The sequence below is a fragment of the Corylus avellana genome, chromosome 2 (genome assembly GCF_965113065.1).
Source record: "Corylus avellana chromosome 2, dhCorAvel1.hap1.2, whole genome shotgun sequence".
Taxonomy (NCBI): Eukaryota; Viridiplantae; Streptophyta; class Magnoliopsida; order Fagales; family Betulaceae; genus Corylus; species Corylus avellana.
The window spans coordinates 20,816,094-20,839,934 of NC_142491.1; the positions used below are offsets into that span (position 1 = coordinate 20,816,094).

At 38.2% G+C, this 23,841-nt stretch overlaps 3 protein-coding genes and 1 pseudogene across 6 annotated transcripts; 3 read left to right on the forward strand and 1 right to left on the reverse strand.

The window, feature by feature from the left end:
- Window positions 1–184: 184 nt before the first annotated feature.
- On the reverse strand, window positions 185–3,626 carry LOC132167097 (putative protein phosphatase 2C 27). 3 transcript variants are annotated; one of them, XM_059577994.2, is made up of 6 exons: window positions 3,443–3,626; window positions 3,101–3,157; window positions 2,734–2,964; window positions 2,416–2,610; window positions 2,060–2,265; window positions 185–1,015 (listed from the first exon to the last, which is right to left on the reverse strand). In XM_059577994.2, exons 3-6 carry the CDS (start codon window positions 2,932–2,934, stop codon window positions 457–459), a joined length of 1,161 nt encoding a protein of 386 aa, XP_059433977.1. In that variant the 5' UTR covers window positions 2,935–2,964; window positions 3,101–3,157; window positions 3,443–3,626; the 3' UTR covers window positions 185–456. The 3 variants fall into 3 exon arrangements, with proteins under 3 accessions (XP_059433977.1, XP_088369971.1, XP_059433976.1); XM_088513845.1 differs by having other exon boundaries at window positions 3,438–3,626; XM_059577993.2 differs by having other exon boundaries at window positions 3,426–3,626.
- A 6,744-nt stretch (window positions 3,627–10,370) lies between these two features.
- On the forward strand, window positions 10,371–12,206 carry LOC148587461 (putative anion transporter 6; annotated as a pseudogene).
- Window positions 12,207–14,226: 2,020 nt separating this feature from the next.
- Window positions 14,227–20,261, forward strand: LOC132182213 (glutamate receptor 3.2). Of its 2 annotated transcripts, XM_059595413.2 has the most exons (9): window positions 14,228–14,508; window positions 15,082–15,153; window positions 15,676–15,720; window positions 15,819–15,961; window positions 16,163–17,511; window positions 17,605–17,882; window positions 18,194–18,225; window positions 18,339–18,733; window positions 19,420–20,261. In XM_059595413.2, the coding sequence occupies exons 4-9, from the start codon at window positions 15,850–15,852 to the stop codon at window positions 19,942–19,944; spliced, it is 2,691 nt and encodes an 896-aa protein (XP_059451396.2). In that variant the 5' UTR covers window positions 14,228–14,508; window positions 15,082–15,153; window positions 15,676–15,720; window positions 15,819–15,849; the 3' UTR covers window positions 19,945–20,261. The 2 variants fall into 2 exon arrangements, with proteins under 2 accessions (XP_059451388.2, XP_059451396.2); XM_059595405.2 differs by having other exon boundaries at window positions 14,227–14,508; window positions 15,676–15,961.
- Window positions 20,262–20,811: 550 nt separating this feature from the next.
- Window positions 20,812–22,128, forward strand: HSK (homoserine kinase). The gene has a single exon (XM_059573030.2). It carries the CDS (start codon window positions 20,935–20,937, stop codon window positions 22,027–22,029), a length of 1,095 nt encoding a protein of 364 aa, XP_059429013.1. The 5' UTR covers window positions 20,812–20,934; the 3' UTR covers window positions 22,030–22,128.
- The last annotated feature ends 1,713 nt before the right edge of the window (window positions 22,129–23,841 follow it).

Here is a 23,841-nt window from a genome sequence, read left to right on the forward strand (position 1 = left end):
CGGGTGTGGTCAACCCTTCTTCGGCTCTACCCCCTCCACTCCCCCCTTCGAGTGAGGAGGGAATCGTGCTTTATTTATGTGCCACTTATCAGCAAACAACCTAAAGACGTTAAAATATGATTTTAATCGCAGTAAGGGTGCTTTTGGCATGGCATAAGTCTGCCAAACCCAGTAGCCATCAACGAGAATGAACAAGATTTTATTTAAAGCATTCTGAAACTGCATCCACTACAATATTTGTGAAGACACTAGAATGTTTTTCAGGTATCTGGGGGAAACAGTCCATGAAGTTTCAATACGAAACATGATTTCCTCGTCTAGTAAATCCTAATCACATACGCAGAGTAAATTTCTACTCAAATGTTTTCATGCTACGTCTTAGCAACATCAAATGCAAGCGATAGTCAGGAGTTCATAGCACATTATTCCAATAGGCCTATTAAGCATCCAATCTAATCAAACATTACTGCCCAATACCTCTTGGAGAAGATCCAGACCTTCTGCTGATATACACCTCTTGAACTGCAATTTTGGGATCGCAAGCCGTGGCGGTGGGTCCGGAGAGAAGCATACAATAACAACAGTCAGGTTGTCGCATGTATTGCGCTTGAGTGCCTCCCTAACCAGCTCCCTTGAGCATCTCTCAGGATCATTGTGAAGCATTAACTCCTTCCGTGCAATTGTAACTGCACACTGGCTGCTCATCACATCCCACAGGCCATCACAGCCTAGTATCAAGAATTCATCTTCCTCACTCAGAAGCATCTCCCGAAGCTCTGGTTCTGCACTCAAGGGACAGGATGAGCCCTCGGGACATTTCATGTGCCAATCTCCGAGGGCACGTGCCACTGATAATTGACCGTTAAGGTAGCCATCATATACGACACCACCAAGTTTCTCGATTCTTAGTCTCTCAGAGGAGCAATCAGGTTTATGGTCTATGGATAGCTCAATCGCCCTACCTCGTTTCCCCAACACAGCTCGACAGTCCCCTGCATTGGCAATTAGCATCATCCTGGCAGGAGAGATCATATGTCAAACAAAAGCGGCTTCATCCATCGGGACGTAAAATAAATAAAGATAAAACGTATTTTGAAGCTAAACCCAACAGACATTGTATACAGAGAGATGCCTACGTTAAATGGTCAAATTCTTTCTGTAACAAGTTTAATTCTACCATCTTCCACAGCAGGTTGGGTTTATTTGATCTCCAGTTTTGTGGCCAGCTCTTCACTTGGTCAAACAGGAGGGACCAAGACCCCATTTTGAGGAAGCTTGACAGGATTCTGGTTAATACTAATAATTGGGAGAACCTTTTTCCAGGATCCAAGGCTTTTCGATTGTCAAGCTCTTGAACCTTTCCAAGGTTAGGAAACATTCTGTGTTCTTTAACTTTTGGGCAGATCATCTGAACTCCCTAGCCTTAGAGGAAGACGTCTGGGAGGAAGACATCCGAGGTACTCCAATGTTCCAGCTTTAAAATTACAAAGTTATGCTGTGCCCATATCTTTGCATTGGATGATAAGATTTGCCAACCCGACCCAAAGGAGAAAAAAAAAAAAGTTCCCAACCAAGTTTCAGGAACTAGAAAACCCATAAATGAGTACATTCATAGATGAAAGCAACATTGGTAGCCTCCAACCAGCAAATGTTGTTAATTGGCAAGATAAGTTTTATCCTAAGGTTTAGTGAAGAAAGGTTTGTACCTGAACATGCAAAGAGTTAAAATGTAAGTTTGATATTTATGAACTCCACCTTATTATATACAATAGTCATTTTCCTCCACATATGGGCTTCAATATCTTTTCATTACCAATTGATCAATTATTATTCCCTGGGGACATGTATTCTAAGCCTTGAGGATAGTGCACAGATAAAATTAAAGTCAACCGGATTAGTAGTATGTACTTCACAGAACTACCTAACAACCGTCTGAAAATCATTTTTAATTTTGTGGTAACATCAAATTCAAACAAGAGTAATGCATTTCAAGAAAGTAAGTTTTATAGAAAAAGAAAAAGGCCAAAAACAGCAAGTTCGGACTAGAAACATCAATTACCTTCCAAAAATAAGGGCAGTCAGGGCGGTGGTGCCAGAGGAACTATCAAGAGAAGCAGCATCAGCAAATGCATGGTCAGCTTTCAGAAAAGCACTCTGAATGGCCTTCTTCACACAAATGGGGAAATGAGAGTCCTCAATAATAAATTGAAGAATGTTCTCTCTGATAAACAAAGCTGCATCTATACCCCCATGCCCATCAAACACCTGCGGAAGGACAATAATGATCGGTCACATAAATTATGGCATGCTAATATTGCAATTGTTCAGCCACCACCATTCTAATCATTGATTTAAAGCATCAACAATCTAGAATTATAATTCAAAAACTATGACGCCAGCGATTAAATTACAGACCCCATAGAAAGCTCCAGGTGCAGGAAAGTCTGCAGTTGCACCTAGATGTTCCTGAAGATCATCTATACAGATGTGCTCATCCTCCATATATGGTTTGGGTCCAATCTCCGAGCAGCTTCCAGAACGAAAAACAGGTGCAAACTTGGCATTATGATCTGATCGTGAGTTTGTGCTAACAATCCCAATATCCAATTCCTAAGCAAAGGAGTTGAAAGGCAATAAAATAAATGCAGAGACATTAAAAAAAAAAGAAAAAAGAAAAAAAAGATGGACAATGCAATTATCTTAGCTGCCATCTGTAAACACAGATTTTCTTACCAAATCAGTAGTAGATGCCAACTGAGCCGAGCTCACACTATGACATAATGGCGAGAGATGCCGAGGAGGTTTTCCCATGTTCAGTACTTCCATGCTCTCAACAGTTTCCGACTTATCATCTGTTGATATGCTGACATCCCCCTTTCCGTAACCTTCTTCTGAATTGGAAAGAGGAGGTGGGTATTCAGTCCCTGCAGCCATTTTGCTTGCTAAGGCTTGATTCCATTCAATCTGTATCACAGCCAGGCAATTCAAGCCATGCTTTTTATATCAGTAACTGAACAATTCCTGGTAGCTAGCTAGCAGAGAAGAACAGAAAAAATGGGAGAAAAGGGTACAAAAAAGAAAAAAAGCTTTGATTTCAGACCTGGTAGGCTTGAACAGTGAACAAATTTTCAACTCACTTCTCCACCAATTGCTAGTCCTACAATCATGAGGTCAAAAACCCAAGTCAAGCAGAGATCAAACAACCCAATTGAAATTTTGAAATCACAGAGCAAAAAGTCCATACCTTGCACCCAATAAAGATATTCCCACCCAAAAATGAACATAAAAAAATAAAACTTTGCAGGATTATCAACAAACCCAGATCACAAATCACCGAAATATCCACAACCCATATATCGAATTTCACAAACTTAACAACAAAAGGCAGATATATTCAGTAGAAGAAGATAATTGGCGTGAGTTACCAGAGTACTTGCCGTACAATTATGGCAAGCTGGAGACAATCTTCGAAATGATGCCCGAGAAGAAAGCAACCAAAAGGGAGAGTGGTACCCAGAAAGCAACAAAAGTTTCCGAGCTTCCAAACAGAAATAATGAAGAAGAAAAATAATTGAAAGACTAGGAGTGAGATTAGGGTACAGTTACTTGTCTTGAACAAGAGGAGAGCGTGAGATTTTTTTATGAACAACGACAGAATTTGCTGACACGTCGTTATGTGGAAGTTTTACGTACTAGATCAGGACGAGGACGCTGGTGTTTTTTCAACAATTGCGGCTGTGATTTCCTGTCCGTCGGATCGTTGCACGTTCGAAAAAGCAACGGTCAGATGTGGACGAACGTTTTTCACCTAAATTGCAAGGTCGTTGACGATGGTTGACAATGCGAGCCGCATGCGATTGGAGGGATGGAACCTCTGGTGCCGTCATTTTGACGTCACCCATTGGAGCCTGACGTATTTGGTTTATTTTCGTCTCAATTTGCGATTTTAAAATGGGTATTTAAAAAATGCATTTAAGTATTTATGGTGCGTTATTAGGATTTCGTAAGAATAATCTATATTTTTAAAAAATATTTTAAAACTTAAGGTGTTTGTTCTCAGGGGATAGCTCAATCAGCTGCAAACTATGACTTATGAAATAAAGGTCATTAGTTTGAATTTCTCCTTACCCTCTTATGTAGACATATCAAAAAAACAAAAACTAAAGCGTTTGACATTACGATTTAAAATAGGAAAAAAAGAATCTGCGATTTTTATAAGCATGTTAGGGAGTGCTTATTTGACAAGGTGTGAATTTAAACCAAAATCATGATTTCGCATAACAAATATTTGATAAAAAAAATATTTTTAAACATGTTTTACTAAACGTCTTTGCAATTTTAAAAAGTAAATATTTCAAAAACGCAAATTTTAAAATCGCACATTAAAACCACAATACCAAACGAACTCTTAGTAAAATTGTAATTTAACCTTTAAAATCGTGTAATTATTTTAAAAATGCATTCCCAGTTAATACATATTTTATAATTCAGTTTAAAATCACATTTTTATTCTATGAACTTACGGTGTCAAATAATACACTCTTAGTGCCATTACAGTGTCAATACCTCTGTTAGAGCATTCTTAACAGCCTCATGAAATTTTACTCACCAAAATAACCAAAAGTATATTTTGTTCTGTTTTAACTAACTTTCGCTCTTCCATTTAAATATTCTTTTTCAAATACTTCATATATATATATATATATATATATATATATATTACTTTTTTAAAGAATATGGGAGGAGAGAGAAACGTTATATTATTTCTTATTCATTTGGTGAGTGAATAGTATTATTTTGGGTTAAAATAATGAGATTGAAAATAGAGGATTTTGGTCACTTTTATTCAATTGCCTCACCAAAATAATTTTAGTGAGGCTGCAACAATGTTAAATCGACACTTATCTAGAAACTTAAACTAAAAAGAAATTGTAAATTTAGTTATTTAAATTAATAATTTAACAAAACAAATTAAAATAAAAGGTCAACATCCATGTGACCTTGCTTGGTTATATATATATTCTGTCATGTGATAAAAGGAACCTTTGAAGCAACCATGTTTTAATATTCTCTATTTCTCATTATGTATTATTGATTGGGCAAATAGAGAAAGTGTGACATGCCTATTTAAAGTTAAACTAGAGTTTCTTAGATAAAATTGGAAAAATCAACCAACCTTGTATTAATGACTACTCTTAAATGTGGAATATTATTGAGGCTAGGGTTGGGCACAGGTCGGGGTGTGACAGGTATTGGGTTTTTTTTCCACCCGCCCTGCACCTTGCGGGTTTGGGATTTTCCAACCTGCCACCCGAGCCCAATGACCAAGAGTCGCGCGGGTCGGGTATTTGCGGTGCGAGTTAAAAATGTGCAGGTTTGCAGGTCGAGTCGGGTTTATTGGCCAAACAGAAAAGAGAAATCATTGGAGAATATTTCTTTCTTTCCTTTCATTTCATCTTTCCCAAGAACCAAACAGAAAAAAAAAGAGAGAGAGAGAGAGAGTACCATTCTACGATCGAGAGGTTAGAGGTGAGAGTGAGAGTGAGAGAGGCGAGAGTCGAGAGTGAGATGGGTCCGATGGGAGATCGAGAGCCGAGAGGTGCGGTCGACGGTTGTGTGGTGCGGGGAGTGAGATGGGTCCGATGGGAGATGAGATAGAGAGGACGAGAGGTGTGGTCGTGCACTCATGCGGTGCAACTGACAACTGTGTTGAGGACTTGACTCTTGAGTGCTAGGTGAAAGAGAGAAAGCCGAATGGGTCTCTTAAGTCTAGGTTTTTTTTTTTTTTTTTTTTTTTTTTTAATTTTTATGTGTTTTAGGAGTGGATCGGGGCAGGTACCTGCATAGGAAATATTAGTAAATCTAAAACCCGCACCGACCCATATGGGTTGGATATTCCCAACCCGAACCCGCAAAAATAAACACTAAACCCGCACGGGGCGGGTTTGCGGGTTGGGCGGGTTTTTGTCCAGTCCTAGTTGAGGTGTATGGTCTATTTATAGTTGATTAATTGTAGAGAATGAAAATTGAAGGGACAATTTTAGGTAGTAATTTCAAAGGGCACGATTGATAATGGTTTGAAAAGTTTTTTTTTATTTTTTTTAGTTCGAAAAAAAAAAATGTTTTAAATTGATATAAAGATTGAAAAGAAAAATGTTATTTGGGAAGGATCTACCTTTGAAAAGTGCTTTTTTATTTTAATTTTTAAATTTAAATACAAAAATGTGTTTTCACAACCGTTACCAAACAAGACCGAGGGCCCATACTTGGTTACTACGTCTATATCACTAAAATGTTAATTGACGAATTTATGTAATAAAACAGTCCAATTTTTACATTAACTAAGGGCCCATACTTAGCAAAAAAGGAAAAAAAGTAAAGGAATTATGAACTTCTAACTATTTAAATGTTGATTTCGTAAGATTAGGGTTTGTTTGGGTTTGTGACTTCAAAGAGTACAATTTAAAAATAGTGATTTGAAAACGTGCGATTTAAAAACGTGATTTTTTAAAACCCGGTTACATGTTTGATAAAATTGCAATTTGGCATTTAAAATCACAGTTTAGCCTTTAAAATTGTGAACTTTCAAAAAAAATACCTTCTTAACTGCGATTTCAAAACCCAAATTTTCTAGGTTTTCAAATCGCAATTTTTTTAAAAATGCAATTCCAAATAATCAATTTTTTTGCAATTTAATTTAAAATCACACTTTTTGTTTATAAAATCACAATACTAAATGCACTATAAAAAACAAAACCAATAAAGGAAAGCAATGTACTGTAAAATTCAAATGGATAAAACCTGTCAACTCCGCTAGTCATTTGAATAATTCCTTGAAAACGAAATATGAGCTGATTTGCATTATTAAATTGCATCAAATGGGGAAAATTCCAAAACGTGTTTCTTCTTTTAATCATGAGCTGATTTGCATCAAACAGATGAAAGAAAATGTTCTCTAAAACATGTTTTACTTGACATAAAAATATGACATATTTGACTACACATTTCAGGACATTGTTTTTCATTTTCCAAAATAAATAAATAAGAAAACGTGCCCAAGAAAACGATGCTCGAATTTAGAAAAGAAAACAAGAAATTAGAAGGTGTAGGAGAAAAAAGTAAAAAGTTTTCTACATGAAAGTGACCAAAGAGTCCTCATATATATATATAAAAGATTGATAATTGCTTATTGGTTTGGTGATGAGGATCAAGTGGTTGGGCTTCAATACTCCCCGATGTAGGTTGAGATTGGCCGCAAACAACTGAATTTAGTAGAAACCAAAGGTTTAGTTAAAATATTGGCTATTTCGTAATGGTAATATATTACGGGACTATAAATCGAGACTCTTCGTATTATAAACTAATAAATTGAATAAGAGCAATAGAACATAATATAACTCATAAGGTTTTATTATGTAAAAATAAGTCATAGATCGAATTACGTAAAATCTTGTCTTTATTTCTTTTATTTCTATTTCCATTTTATTTTTCTTTCACTATTATTTTCTTGGTATCATAGCTATAAGCTAATGGGAATGTTCGATTGAGTGGACCTGTAATTTTTTTTTTTTTTTTTTTCCTTCTTCTGGTTTTTTGTCTTGTTCTTGATAGCCAATATTTTTACCGTTCTCGCTATAGATCTTTCATCGTATTTGACGACAAAAAAAAAGTGGTCACAAGGCCTAGACAAAGACCCATTCTAGAGGGTAACTGGTCCAGTCCTAGTTAGGCTATTCAGTCCGTCTTAATGGTTTGCACCCAACCAGGACAGTATCTGTAGGGCACACTACTAGGAAACTGAGAAAAGTAACCATCACAATGCAGAATCTCTAGGAGTCCACAACATTAAATGTACATCTCACTCCTAACATCAAGGGAGTGTATACAAATGCCAAGAGAGTATGTGGATCATTAAATGTCCGCGTCACTTCCCTCCCATTATGGAAATATGATCTTCTCCAGTCTAGCATATTTAGTTTATAGTTAAATTTTTTTTTTAAAAAAAAAATCTTAAAATCATAAATAAAACATATGTCCACTAACTAAAAATAATAATAAAATATTATTTTAGATTTAAATAAAAATAAAAAATAAAATTATAAAATATTAAGGGGTGGTTGCCACCCCATTGGGGGTGTCTGAACCACCCCTAAGGGCCATGAGGTAGCTTCAACCACTCTAGGCCGGCCGTTAATATTTTAGGTGGTCCGGCCACCCCCAAGGGCTAAATCTAAAAAAAAAAAAAAATTATGTTTGGCCCTTGGGGGTGGCTGGACCACCTCCAAGGGCCATGGGGGTGGTTAGGCCACCCCCAAGAGCCAAACAATTTTATTTTTTATTTTTTATTTTATTTTATTTTTTTTAAGATTTGGCCCTTAGGGTGGTTCGGCCACCCTAGAAGGCCGGTTTGGGGTGGCCGAAGCCAACCCATGGCCCTTAGGGGTGGTTCGGCCACCCCCAATGGGGTCGCCAACAACTCCTTAATATTTTATAATTTTGTTTTTTATTTTTATTTAAATCTAAAATAATATTTTATTATTATTTTTGGTTAGTGGATATGTGTCCTATTTATAGTTTTAGGATTTCTTCTTAGAAATCTTAGTCATGAACTGGATATTGTCTAGTCCATTTTGGGCTGGAGATGATCATATTCCCCAATTATGGGGAGGATTGGAGATTCTTCAATTTTTAATTTTGGCCATTTAGTTTTATCCAACGACTTATACAATGCCGCGTGTCCCACTTAAATTAAATAATAAAATACTAATTAATTTTTAAAAAGAAAATAAAAATAAAAATCAAATAAAAAATAAAATAAAAAAACCTAGGGTGAGGTGGCCGGCCACTTCAGGTGAGTCTAGGGGTGGCTTCGGTAGATCCACCCCCAATGGCCTTGGGAGTGGCTTCCTTGTAATGGGAGGGGATCCTGATCCTACTCCCTCCTCCCTTGAAGAAGCATGTATAGGCATTTAATGTTCCTGACCCGCAATAAGGAGAGGAAATAGAGGCACTCCCTTGTCGAGGAAAAAAGATCCTCTCTATTTCAAAATCTATCTATTTCCTTCATTTAGTGCATTTTGAAGGGTAGTGTTGTCCAAAAATTTTAATAATGGTAGTGCATTAAATGTAATACCCTTCAAAATGCACTAAATGAAGAAAATGAAGAGATTTTGAAATGGAGAGGATCCTATTCCTTGTCGAGCTAGTAAGCTAACCCTTGAATAACTCTTACAAGTAATTCGACCACGAGACAGCACATGGCAGGAAAGTACGCTGGCACCCATTTGTTAAGATAGGTAACCAGAGGTATAAGAGGGAAGGGTAAATCCCTGACCAATACGCACTTCACATATCTACAAAACATACATAGCTCCTTAACCCGAAGGGCCCTTTCCTCCAAGAGTCTTATTGACTTAGACATCATAAGTATCTTTTGCCGACTTACCTCAACAGACTTCTGAGCCTTTCTTGTCTTCGTCTTTACATGAGTATCACATGCGGGAGTAGCTCAGCGGATTTCGGACTTATCATGTTTGTCAAATTAGAAACCAATGATGACCAATATGTTCGACACCATTCTTTCTTATATGTTTGCATCTTTCACTACATCCCTCTTTGAAGTTCTTTGCCATGCCTGCCATATGTACATATTTGTCAAAAACCAAAAAAAAAAAAAACTCTTCTCTGTTATTTTCTTCGATTGAAAGAATTTCTGACAACATGCAGCTTTCACCAATAGGCACTTCACATATCTACAAAACATACATAGCTCCTTAACCCGAAGGGCCCTTTCCTCTAAGAGTCTTATTGACTTAGACATCATAAGTATTTTTCGCCGGCTTACTTCAACAGACTTCTGAGTCTTTCTTGTCTTCGTCTTTACATGAGAATCACGTGGGAGTAGCTAGCTTGGCGGATTTTCGGACTTATCATGTTTGTTAAATTAGAAACCAATGATGACCAATATGTTTGACACCATTCTTTCTTATATGTTTGCAGCTTTCACTACAACCCTCTTTGAAGTTCTTTGCCATGCCTGCCATATGTACATATTTGTCAAAAAAAAAAAAAAAAAAAACTCTTCTCTGTTATTTTCTTCGATTGAAAGAATTTCTGACAACATGCAGCTTATATCCATTCTTTTAATCTAACTACGAAGCATTCTAATGGTGAAAACTTTCCAAGTCAGTCACATCAAATGGTACCTGGCCTGTTAAGTTTTGCTACCTATGTATGTATTATATGTATAGTTACAAATTTTAATAGCCTGTCACATTCTTTTGATCAACATTTTGAACATGGTTTGCATGTTGATAGTGCCTTGCTATCTTCTTCTGACCTGGATATTTCTTTTATTTCCACGTTAATTTTATGCTTTATATGTATTGATGAATTAGCTGCCAACATATTTTGAAAAGGGAATCCACCTTAGCCTTGAGGAAATGGGCTTCTATAAGATCATACCTTTTCTTAACTGAAAAACTAATAACACTCCAATACACACTCAAATATGAATAATTTGAGTGTTTAACCAATACATGCGGAAGTAAAAATATGCAATCAATCACTATAATATGTAAAGCAGTAAATTAAGCAAACACAAATATTTTGGTGACGAATTGAAAACCTTTTAGAAATCGTTTTAAAAGAAAAGCCTATCCGGGGCAGCTAAACCCATAAAATCACCATAAAAAAATATCCCAGAGATTACAGACACGGGAACACTTACACTCCTTTGTAAGTCTTTGGCTCTGTAAGATCGATAAGTCTCCAACTTGTCTCCTATCTCACAATCTTCTTCACGTGATTCTCCTTTATCGGACGCTTTAGATAGACTTCTCAACTGTTGTTTATAGGATACAACTTCACAATAACAATCACTCTAAGTGAGAAACGTACGTTTTCTAGCTCACATACATAAAACCTCTCTTAGCTCAACCTCTCACGAACTCTAAGGCTGAATTCGTATCTCTGTAGTTTTATAAAGATAAATATATATTAGCCCTTTAAACCCTAGTTGCCAGCTCACAAAAATACACGTCTTGAACTTAAAAAGTATGGGGTTTCTGGACGGGCCTATACCCCGTCCGGACGGAACAAGGTAAAACATACTAAAACCTAGTTCTTTTGTGCGGCGCGTCCGGACAGCATGCAGACGAAATTCTCTGGAATGCAGGTTCGGACAGCTTGCGATGAACCTCTTCACGTTTGGATGGAACCTCTTCTCATCCGAACGGCCTTGCTTCCCGTTCGGACGGCCTTGCTTCTCGTTTGGACGGTCCAACATGGAGATGACTCTTGGAACTTCAATACTGAGATATTTACATTTTGGTCACCGAATTTAGCCAACAAAAATACTAACATTAACAATTAACATGGTTGTATTCTCAAATATTGTTGGGGTTATTGCTGACCACTTGATCATCACCAAGAGGATCTCCTAAACACCATAGGATTTGTAGTTGCTTCTCTTTTGTTGCTGGCATTTCCCATTTTCCCAACTTCTGCTGGGGCTGCCTTTTGCTCTTTTGTGGCCCTTAGTTAATTCTCTGGACTAGGAAGAGCTGGGTTTGCAGTGAATCACATGGGCCCTGTATGCTAGTGGCCCTGGGCTGGTACTATACCAAGCCCTTCCTCAATCCAAAAATAAAATCTTTTGACCTCAAAATTAATCCTAACATCTCTATTTTTTATACCACATCAATCATTTTTTTTTATTATTATTTAAATAAAAAAATCACTACAAAACAAATTTTTATATTTTTCCATATAAAATATATTTTTTTCACTTTCCCCCACAAAACATTTTCACTAAAACCAATCAAACACATATTTATAAAAAAAGTGCTATAATACCGGCCTTGCTATAATACCAGTCCAGGGCCATTGGCAAACAGGGCCATGGATATTGAGCCGAGATATTCAGGAATTCTGATGGGAATTTCTAACACAGCTGGTACATTGGCTGCCATTAATGTAGTTCACCATACTGGGCGGCTTCTTGAAGCTGCTAAAACTGATCATTCAGATCTTGAGCCAAGAAAGCTGGAAATCAGTGTTAATTGTTCATGATACCAGGGGTGCTCTGCATCATCAGCTCTTCTGGGTTTCTACTAGTCTCAACTGGGATGAGGATTTTGTACGAAGCTAAGCTTCTTGCAATTGTCAATTTCTCACACGCCAATAACTACCATCTTTTTTTATAACCCGGTATCTCGGGCTTCACCCTTGACTAGATTCTCAAGACACTGTGCAAAACGCACTCTTTATACGAATCGAATAAAACTCTAACTTTTGCTCACAAGCGTGGCCCAAAAAAATCGTTTGCAATCAAGAAAAATCAAACTTCATATCTGACGCTTCATAAATAAGACACCAAAACCAAGTCCCTGTATATCATGTAACAAACCCATAAAGATCTGAAAATGTTCAACACTAAAAAGATTAGGAATATCAATTTTTTATTTATTTATTTTTTCTTTTAAATTACAAAAAGCTCATTTGCTCATTCTCTTCTGATCTCCCCAACACAATCCAGCAAAGCCAAATATGGAACAATATTTTCCCTTTTGTTACATATGCCACAAGCCTTGCGAAAAGAAAGCAGCACAAAGAAGATGGATCAGTACGAAGCAAAGCAATGATGTTTCTACTTGGAATAATGGGACATGTTGAAAGATCACGCAGCATAATCCCAACAGGTGGAGATTCGTTCGACCCACTTGCAGTTAATATGCGTACGAAATTCAGAGCCGAAACTTTATTGGACCATCTGAAAATTTAAAATAATACCCCACTTGTCAAGATTTGTGGCTGCCTGCAAGCTAGTTCTCCGTGTAAAACCACTCATGACTCAAAGACCACCGCTCTAACGACTTAATCAAACTTATCCTCTCAAAACGATTGATTTGATGGAAGAAAAATACCAATTTAATCAATTTATAATCTAACGGTCTCATCATTCGTGGTCAAATCCTCAGATCTTTCTGGATATTGAGAATAAAATATCAATATCAAAGAGTCATGCTGACGTTGGTTCAAAACATACACAAATGGTTAATCCTTGTGACTGGTCAACTATCTCTATTCCATCTTACCAAAAAAAAAAAAAACTATCTCTATTCCAAATGGTTGCAACCACTCCAATAGCAATATCAAAGAGTCATGCTGACGTTGTTCAAAACATACACAAATGGTTAATCCTTGTGAGTGGTCAACAATCTCTATTCCAAATGGTTGCAACGATAAGCTATTGGAGTGGCAGGTCACCCAAATATTTTATATAGGTGTGTTTGATAAATGATTTTGGTTCAATACTATTTATCTTAATTTGTTTTTTTAATATTTTTAATATTTTTTTATTTTTTACATCATATCAATTACTTTTTATTACTATTTAAATAAAAAAAAATACTACGAAACAATTTTTTTTTCTTCTTCATGCCAAACATTCTTACCTTTTTTTTTTTTTTTTTTTTTTAACATCAATCAATTTTTGTTACAGTGTCGAACCAAAACCCTTTATCAAACGCACCCTATAGTGGTCAATGATTGTAATCACTAAATCTATGTGGTCCTTACGTGACACCAAGTAGGAGAAGGTGTGCAATTTTTTTTGTTTTTTACATTGGCTACTTGCCAGCCCTACCCAACATCAAATGGCAAGAATTTTTTTTTTTTTTTTTTTTTTGGGAAGTGGCAAGATGAATTTTGATTAGAATTTGAACTTTGGTGCTTGTCTCCACCACCAAACCCACTTCTTGGGCAGAATTATGATGATGTTTTAGACAGGACAAAACATTCTCAACAATTTTTGCTTTATCTCACGTTTCAAGATGGTGGGCAGTTTTTTCCCGTCCATTTCATTCAACCAATCCACTAAGGTCCCCAGCCGGAGCCGGGATTGCAGTACTATACTTTCAAAATTCCTTAACTGGAAAAGATATTTGGAGAACCCCCATTTTTCTTTTGACTTTTATAGCGATGGGAAAGGAAAAGAACAGGGGATGAGAAACATTTGCTGCAAAGCTCAAAGGCCTTTTGTCCTTTTTGGGCAAACAAAAAAAAAAGGTACCAACTCAAGGAAACACTGTCTTCAACTGTTCACTCAACCCTACCATGGAAAATGGTCCAACCAATCAGAGGGACATGTACCAACCATCGAATTCAATGCCCTCATCATCCACGGAGCAACTAACTAGAACCCAAAAAAAAAAAAAACACAAGATTTAGCATCTGCATCGCTGGTCCTTTGTTTTCTTACCATGTCAAGACAATACGCTACCCCTTCTTACGGAGGCACCGGGCTTCTGTTGTCATTGTCTCCCATTATCTCTAAGACTTCAACCATGTCATTGTTAGATACTAGATAGGTTTAGTGATGCAAAAAGGAAGTATTCAGCAACCCAGTTGTTTTTCTTTCTCCTTCTTGAAGTATTCTTGCCATAATTAAAGAATGGAAATTGCCCCTTGCTGAGCGAAGCGGTTTCGTTCCCTCCCTTTTCTCTTGTGAGTGTTCTCCTTTTGATTTATTTTCTATATCTTTATACTGTTCAGTCTTTCTAGCACTTGTTCTTTGCTCTAATGTATCTTCCCTTCTTTTTAGAAGATGCTTTGCCTATCATATCTACCTGTGATTCCTTTCTAATGTTCTCTCTTTCAGTTTGAGATGAGTATTTATTCCTTTGAACCTAATAAAATTCCACTTTTTCTTGCGCTGTTGGGTATTTTTTATATTTAAACGTTGCTGCTTTAATAAGACATATTTGTTTCTTTTTGTTGTCTGCCTGTTGCTGTTGGATTTAAAGTAGTTCAAATCGTAATTCAATTGTTTAATTGATTGCCTTTGGTCTTGCCTGTCAGAATTTAGAATGGGTTTCCTTTTCAAGACTTCCTTGGCAAATTGGATTTCCTAATGCTTTTAATTTCTTTGTGCTTTGAGTTTGTTAAGCTTACTAGTTGGCCGCGGACATTGGTGCCTGTGTGTTCTCCTTTTGTTTTTCTAAATATCTACTTCTCTTTCCTTTCAGTCTTTCTAGCACTTGTTCTTTGCACTGATGTTGTATCTTCCCTTCTTTTTAGATTGTGCGGTGGTTTGCCTCGCAGGTCTACCTGTGATTCCTTCCTTTCTAATGTTCACTCTTTCAGTTTGAGGTCAGTATGTATTCCTTGTGATTTTTTGCAATCACCTGAAATTTCACTTTTTCTTGCCCTAAGCATATGATGTTATTTCTTATGTTCAATTTGCTGCTTTAGTTAGACAGATTTCTGCCTGTTGCTTTTGGATATTAAATAGTTCAAATCGTAATTCACTTGTTTAATTTCCTTTGGTCCTGTCTTTCAGGCCTTGGAATAGAATTTTTCTTTTCTTTTCTTTTCTAACACTTTCTTGGCAAACTGGATTTCCTAGTGCTTTTAAGCTTCCCTAGTGCTTTTAAGCTTCTTTATGCTTTGAGTATGTTAATCTTACTGCTTGCCTTGGACATTGATGCTAAGGTGGTGGTCTCTTTTTTTTTTTTTTTTTTTTTTTAAAAAAAAATAATAATTTAGAGGTGCTACTATCCCAGTTGTAAGTTCATTCATTATGATGTGAATGTGGGAGATATTCAGTATGTTTTGATAGTTTTGTTGAGTATTTCCCTTTTTTCATTTGCATGTGGGTTCTGTTTGATATAGGACGGCGAGTGGTGAGGATCATAATCAAGTATCACCATGAATCTGGTATGGCACGTGTCAATTTTCGCTCTTTGTATCGGAGCATTCTCAGTTGGGGCTTTAAGACCTGATGTTGTGAATGTTGGAGCTATTTTCACATTTAGCACTATCAATGGGAAGGTCGCAAAGATTGCCATGAGGGCTGCTGAGGATGATGTAAATTCCGATCCGAGCATTCTTGGTGGAAGTAAATTGTCGATATTTATGCATGATTCCAATTTCAGTGGATTTCTTGGCATCCTGGGGGGTAAACTTTTTTTTAACCTTTTCGTAAATACTTCTTGCCTGTTCTTATTTTAGCTGTCTCTCTTCTTTTTAATTTGGTCTATTTCTTTCTTTTCTGGGTGGTTTACTTAGTTTAGTTTAGTTTTTTTTTCCTCTTTTCTGTAGAATGTATTCTTGGGTTGAATAACTATATTCATGATTCATATTTTTTCATTGATCACAGCATTAAGGTACTTGGAGAATGAATCCATAGCTATAATTGGTCCACAAAATGCTGTAATGGCCCATGTACTCTCACATCTTGCCAATGAACTCCATGTCCCATTCTTGTCATTCACGGCGCTGGACCCTACCCTAACACCTCTGCAATACCCTTACTTTGTTCAAACAGCACCCAACGATCAATTCCAGATGGCTGCAATTGCAGATATGGTTAGTCATTATGGTTGGGGAGAGGTTGTTGCAGTTTATAGTGATGATGAACAGAGCCGAAATGGTATTACTGCTTTAGGTGATAAACTCTCAGAAAAACGCTGCAAAATTTCTTATAAAGCAGTGCTTCCACCTGATCCCACTGCAACGCAAAGTGATGTCAAGGATCAACTAGCGAAGGTTCAAATGGTGGAAGCTAGAGTAATTGTTCTGCATACCTTCTCCAAAACAGGTCTCTTGGTTTTTGATGAGGCAAAGAAGCTTGGGATGATGGAGAACGGGTATGTTTGGATGGCTACCACTTGGCTATCCACTGTTTTAGATTCAAATTCACCACTTCCTTCAAAAACTTCAAACTCTATACAAGGAGCTCTGACACTTCGTCCACACACACCCGATTCAGACAGGAAAAAGGCTTTTATTTCACGGTGGCACAAGCTGAGTAATGGTTCTATCGGATTGAACCCTTATGGTTTATATGCCTATGATACTGTTTGGATGATTACTCGTGCAGTAAAGTTGTTTTTTGATCAGGGAGGTACCATATCATTCTCCAATGATACACGCCTAAGTCATATGGCGGGAGGGTCTCTGAATATTGGTGCCTTGAGCATTTTTGATGGGGGGAAACAGTTGCTTAACAACATATTGCGGACCAATACAACCGGTTTGACCGGACCTATTCAATTTAATCCTGACAGATCTCCTTTCCATCCTTCATATGACATTCTTAACGTAATTGAAGCTGGTTATAGTCAGATCGGATATTGGTCTAATTATTCTGGCCTATCTGTTGTGACCCCGGAGACACTTTACACAAGACCGCCAAACCGTTCAAGTTCAAGCCAGCATTTAAACAGTGTGGTATGGCCTGGAGGAAAAACAGAGAAGCCTCGTGGGTGGGTTTTTCCAAACAACGGAAGACAATTGAGAATTGGAGTTCCAAACCGAGTTAGTTACCGGGACTTTGTCTCACAGTCACGAGTAAATGGTACTGATGAAGTCCAAGGATATTGCATAGATGTATTTGTTGCAGCCATAAAATTGCTTCCTTATGCAGTTCCATATAGGTTCATTCTGTTTGGAGATGGCCATCAGAATCCAAGCTATGCCGAGCTTGTACATATGATCACAGTGAATGTGGGTACAACTTAATGAGAAAATACAATTTTTTTCTTACAGATAAAAGGCTAAGTGTATTGATCCAACTGATACTCTGACTTTGTTTTGCAGGTTTTTGATGCTGCTGTAGGCGACATTGCAATTGTCACAAACAGAACAAAGAGTGTGGATTTTACTCAGCCATATATTGAGTCAGGACTTGTTGTGGTGGTTCCAGTCATGAAGCAAAATTCAAGAGCTTGGACATTCTTCCGACCATTTACTCCATTGATGTGGGGTGTCACAGCAGCATTTTTCCTTATTATTGGAACTGTTGTGTGGATTCTTGAACATAGAACAAATGATGAGTTCCGAGGTCCTCGTAGGAAACAATTAGTCACACTTCTATGGTGAGCACTTGGTACATTGTATGTGTGTGTGTGTATATATATCAACATGTCTCTTACTCTTGCAGAGTTGTATCATCCACAACCCTTTACCTCCTAATTCTAGTACCCCTGCTCTTCTTTTTCTTGGTTCATGATTATGATGTCCCTACAAATTAGAGGCATTCGTAAGAGTGTTTACTTCTTTTTATTGGAGCAATCATCCTGTTCAAAATCAAAGTCAACTTTTTTGCATCAATTTCTGTTCGGCTTGTAACTTTCTCATTGTTGTTTCTCTAATTTCTAATTTGCCTTTATTTTCCTTGTCTTCGCAGGTTTAGCTTCTCTACTATGTTTTTTGCACATAGTAAGTCTTTCGATTTTTTTTTGGATGAATCTAAGTCTTTCCACTTTGACATTCCAGGACCTTAATAGTAGCTTATTCAATAATGCCAACCGTTGATTTCTTGGAATTTTCAGGAGAAAATACACTAAGCACACTTGGTCGCATTGTGCTTATCATCTGGCTTTTTGTTGTTCTTATTATCAACTCAAGCTATACTGCAAGCCTGACATCACTCCTCACAGTGCAACAGCTTTCCTCCCCCATCACTGGAATCGATACCTTGGTGAGTAGCAATGCACGTATAGGATTCCAAGTAGGATCTTTTGCTGAAAACTATTTGATGGATGAGCTCAGCATCCCAAGGTCTAGACTTGTTGCCCTTGGCTCACCACAAGAATATGCTGCTGCCCTCAAGAACAAAACTGTTGCTGCTGTGGTTGATGAACGGCCATATATAGAGCTCTTCCAGGCAGACCACTGCATGTTCTCGGTTAGAGGCCAAGAATTCACCAAAAGCGGTTGGGGATTTGTGAGTATATCAACATGGAATTAGTTAAATACTTTTTTTTTAATTGGTTTGTGATCTTTCAAAACCACTTGCCTTTGAATAGAATCTTGAGGAAAATGTAGCTGAATTCTAAATGCTTGCAGGTTGATGTTTATGGAAGTTCTTTATGTCAGAAGTGAATTTCAATGCACACAAAACACTAGAAAGTAAAAGTAAATCCAAAAATATATGTAAGAGTAATTGATGCACGATGTTAATAAAGGAGGATAGAACCATAATAGCCCTTTTAAGTTATTAGACAGATGTGGGAAGCCAAACAAAAAAAAGAGCCTTAATAAAAGGTAAATTTGTTTAGGCTGCAGTAATGGGTAGCCAACCTGAAGTGGTGGAGATCAAGCTATTGTTTAGTGTCTAATATCATTCCCTTGGGGCTTATTTGAAAGACAAGAAAGAAGAATGGCTTCTAGAAGAACTTTAAACCAAAAACGTTCCAAGGTCGTGCTTACGTACAATAGTTTCAACAGAAAATTGGGTCTTTTAGTTGTTTTTAGAACAACTGAGATAGAGCACTAAGTGTTGTTACTGACAATGTATTTCCTCACCCTCAGTGTTGTTACTGTATAATACAGTTGAAATAGAGCACTAAGCAACCTTATTATAATTTTTCTGATTATTGTCGCCTGCATTTTTTTTTCTTTCTTTTGAAGGCATTTCCAAGAGACTCTCCTTTAGCACTAGACATGTCTACTGCCCTGCTCACTCTATCTGAAAATGGCGAGCTTCAGAAGATCCATGACAAGTGGCTGGCAAGAAAAGTTTGCGATCCCCAGGCAACGGATCTAGTATCTGACCAGCTTCAGTTACAAAGCTTCTGGGGCCTATTTCTCATCTGTGGCATAGCATGCTTTCTTGCTCTCTTAGCACACTTTTGTATGATGATAAACCAGTACATCCGGCACTCCCCTGAAGAGCCTGAAGAGCAACTCAATCCTTGTACCGCCGCTACTGGCAGCTCACGTTCCGCCCGCATATCAACATTCTTGTCATTTGCAGACAAGAAGGAAGACGCGTGGAAGAAATATTCGAAAAGAAAACGTAGGAATTTGTCATTGAATGGTTATGGTGATGAAGGTGAACCAAAGGATACGCCTAGGACTAGGAGCCTTGAAATAGAGGAGAGCGGCTCCCCTCCAATTGGGAAGCCTCCTATTTCCTCTCATTTTCTTGTGTAAAAAAGGACATTATATATGGCTAAAATGTTACCAAGCCACTTGTCTCCCAAAAACAAAACTGCTAATGTCGACGAGCTTCTTCTCCTTTGCCGATGAGCCCCAGAACCAAGAACCAAGATAGCGGAGGCTTCTGGTTAGAGCTCTTCTGGAGAATATTCTCGTGTCTTAATTCATTGTGTCATACTAATTTCTCACGAATTAAGGGTACTTGTAGAGATCTGTTGGCTTGGTTTTGTTGTAGGTGTCTCAACTGATATATAGATTGTCTATACAAAAAGGCATTATTCAGTGGAAATATACATGATGATATTCTCTCTTGTAATACTTGAAAGGGCATGTTACATACTGACCAGTCCTTGTAATTTTATTGTGTCTTTTAACTTCTCTTCCAAATTACATGTTTATGCCTGAGGAGAAATGCTATACCCCATGCCTCTATCCCAATTTGATGATACTTTGTTAATATGGTAGTGTCAATTAATTTATTTCTTCATAAGGGTTGATTAGCAGTGTTATATAAACAAGAAGTGAGATAAATGGAGAAATGCTAGGTTTTTCCAAGCATTTCAAAAAATTTAGTTCCAAATTGATGCGTCACGATATAATATGCTATTTATCACTCGCTTTCCTCAAAGGCCTATGTGAAGTGGTTTTTCAATTGAAAAAAAAAAAAACCAATCTTTACATACCAAATAATATGATTTGAATTTGAATATTTGTCCGGTATATAATATTACTTGATAGTCTTTATTGATATAATAAAATTTTGATAATGTAAATATAAAAAAAAAAAAAAAAAAAAAAAATTAATTAAGAGAAAATTTACTGAAATTTATGAGATTAGAATAATAAAACTCGGCCCATGGTGATCATCCCTGTAGCTCCCATTTCAATCCTCTCTCTCTCTCTGTCTCGCTATCTGCCTGTTAAACCCTAACATAAGCCCCTCTCTCTCTCTCTCTCTCTCTCTCTCTGTGTGAGACGCGAGCAATGGCCATTTGCTACCAAGCTCCGGTAAAGCCCATCTGCGTGCGACCCACCACCACTTTCTCCTCCACACCCAAACCCCAGTCTTTGCGCTGCAACCTCTCTGTCCCGATCAGAACCCTAGTCTCCGAACCCGAACCCGTACTGACCTCCGTCAAGGCCTTTGCGCCGGCCACCGTGGCCAACCTCGGCCCGGGCTTCGACTTCCTGGGCTGCGCCGTTGACGGCCTCGGCGACTTCGTGTCGCTCTCCGTTGACCCCAACGTCCACCCGGGCCAGATCTCCATCGCCCACATCACCGGCGATGCCTCTGGCAAGCTCAGCAAGAACCCCAACTGGAACTGCGCCGGCATCGCCGCCATCGAGGTCATGAAGATGCTCGGCATCCGGTCGGTCGGTCTCTCCCTCTCTCTCCACAAGGGCCTCCCCTTAGGGAGCGGCCTCGGATCTAGCGCCGCCAGCGCCGCGGCAGCCGCCGTCGCCGTGAACGAGATATTCGGCGGGAGGCTGAGGCCGGAGGAGCTCGTCCTTGCCGGGTTGAAATCGGAGGAGAGAGTCTCCGGTTACCACGCTGACAATGTAGCACCGGCGATCATGGGGGGTTTCATTCTGATTCGAAACTACGAGCCCTTGGAGCTCATGAGGCTCAACTTCCCCGCCGAGAAAGACCTCTTCTTTGTCCTCGTGAGCCCGGACTTCGAGGCACCCACGAAGAAGATGCGCGCCGCATTGCCTAGAGAGATTGGAATGGCGCACCATGTGTGGAATTGTAGTCAGGCCGGGGCGCTGGTGGCGTCGGTGTTGCAGGGGGACCTTGTGGGGTTGGGCAAGGCGTTGTCCTCGGATAAGATCGTGGAGCCGAGACGTGCGCCTCTGATTCCGGGCATGGAGGCGGTGAAGAAGGCGGCGATCGAGGCCGGGGCATTCGGGTGCACGATAAGCGGTGCAGGGCCGACGGCGGTGGCGGTGGTGGGGAGTGAGGAGAAGGGTGAGTGGGTTGGGGAGAAGATGGTGGAGGCGTTTTGGAAAGAGGGGAATTTGAAGGCCGTGAAGGCTGTGAAGAAGCTTGATAGGGTGGGTGCTAGGCTCGTTTCATGATGATGGTTATTTTTCATTTTTGGATGCAAATTTGATGAAAAATATTTGTTTTTGTGATAATGGAGTTGGTGAAAAATGAAGACCATCGGCTGTTTCTTACACTCTTCTGTTGTTGCTTCATTAGAAGATGTTTGTTTGTGTTTCCATTTTCATGCGGTTTTGTTTTCTGTTTTACGATTCTCTGTTGAACATTACACACTCTACACGATGAATGCTTCTGAATGTGATTATATGAACACAGTTCTGGTGTTGGATGCAATTAACTGGGACATGGCCGTTCGGTTAAATAGTTGATCTACTCAAAATTTATTTGGACAGGCATGTTTGGATACAATATTTTTCAAGTCAATTTAATTATTATTATTTTTTTTTCGCTATTCATGTTTAGGTTGAAAAGTCAGTTTTCCTCAATTTAGTCTATAAAAATGATATGTGTACCCTCTTGTTTTTTTTTTTTTTTTAATGAATAAGTTTAGTCTCATTGTTGAAGCACATTCCTATCCGATTACTAGTAGTTTAGGTTTACCTAAACTCTAGAGATAATTATCTAATGTGTTCTGGTTACTAGTAGTTTAGGTCTATCCAAACTCTAGAGATAATTATCCAATGGATAAATATCATAGGAGTTAGGACTCTATCTAAACTACTAGTAACCAGAACACATTAGATAATTATCTCTAGAGTTTAGGTAAACCTAAACTACTAGTAATCGGATAGGAATGTGCTTCAACACTCATGAATTGATAAATGAGCATAAAGCTCAAATAATATATAGCAAAAGCTATGAAGCAACCATAGCTGAAGCTACGAGGTTACAAGCGTAAAAAATAACGTATTATATTTTAGATTTAAACAAAATCTGCTAACCTATGACTAATTTTCAAATTAAACAGCAAATCTGCGCCAAACAGACTCAAACCAATGCAAGTAACTTTTATTCTTCAACACTGAGAGTAGAGAACCTCAAGCTAAAGCTCATCCTCCTCAACCCGAAAGTTAGGATAACATTCACATCCACAACCCAAAGGTCTGGACCAAAGCAACAAACTCGAAGGGCATCGGGCAGGCAGATCGAGAGAGAGGACCAAGCATTATTACAAGTAAAAACAAAAACGATTACAGGGAAACAAAACAAAATAGAAAGAATAAAAAAAAGAAAGCCAGATAAAATTACATGGAAATAAGCAACATAAAAAGTACACTAAGAGGATGACAGCAGCCAGAAAGAAGAGTCGATCGCGCGCTCGCCGGTAACCGAAAACTGAAGGAACGTTGGAAGCTCATTGTGGTGGGGGTGCGAGAAAAGGCCCAGCAAAGGAGGATGGGCGACGGAGCACGTGGAGGAGATTGGCGGCACACTCAAATAGAGGGGGAAGTTTGAGTGAAACCCTAAGAGCATCACACACAAAACGTGCCTAAATAAGGAGAAAAAACAACAAAAGCAAATACAAAAAGAAACAAAAACAACTAGAGACTAAAGGAGAGGGAAGAGGCGGAAAGGAGGGAAAAGGAAAAAAATCGTCCAAAGAACTAGGGGCATAAGGTAAATAAGTTAGCTTGCTAAGCGAAAGAGGGTGATAAGAAGGGATGGGGGAGGCAAAAGAGGAGAGGAGGGTCGGAGGGGTCCGACGGCTGTTAGAGATGAAACCCTAGCAGAGAGGGGAGGGGGCTAGAGAGAGGCTCAAAAAAAAAAAAAAAAAAAAATCTTTGAAGCCCATGACATGTGTACCTTAAACATGTGAAAAATGCATACTTTTTTAATTGTAAAAAAAAATTAAAATAAATTTTATTAAAAATTTATATACATATTAC

What these genes read in the sequence shown, in the direction of transcription:
- LOC132167097 (XM_059577994.2), bottom strand. Translation starts at nt 2,934, where the DNA reads ATGGCTGCAGGGACTGAATACCCACCTCCTCTTTCCAATTCAGAAGAA. An exon ending in TGGCATCTACTACTGATTTG is followed by an intron (nt 2,611 to 2,733) that starts GTAAGAAAATCT and finishes TCCTTTGCTTAG; the next exon opens with GAATTGGATATTGGGATTGT. An exon ending in CACCTGGAGCTTTCTATGGG is followed by an intron (nt 2,266 to 2,415) that starts GTCTGTAATTTA and finishes GTCCTTCCGCAG; the next exon opens with GTGTTTGATGGGCATGGGGG.
- LOC132182213 (XM_059595405.2), top strand. Translation starts at nt 15,712, where the DNA reads ATGAATCTGGTATGGCACGTGTCAATTTTCGCTCTTTGTATCGGAGCA. An exon ending in ATTTCTTGGCATCCTGGGGG is followed by an intron (nt 15,962 to 16,162) that starts GTAAACTTTTTT and finishes CATTGATCACAG; the next exon opens with CATTAAGGTACTTGGAGAAT. An exon ending in TACTATGTTTTTTGCACATA is followed by an intron (nt 18,226 to 18,338) that starts GTAAGTCTTTCG and finishes TGGAATTTTCAG; the next exon opens with GAGAAAATACACTAAGCACA.
- HSK (XM_059573030.2), top strand. Translation starts at nt 20,935, where the DNA reads ATGGCCATTTGCTACCAAGCTCCGGTAAAGCCCATCTGCGTGCGACCC.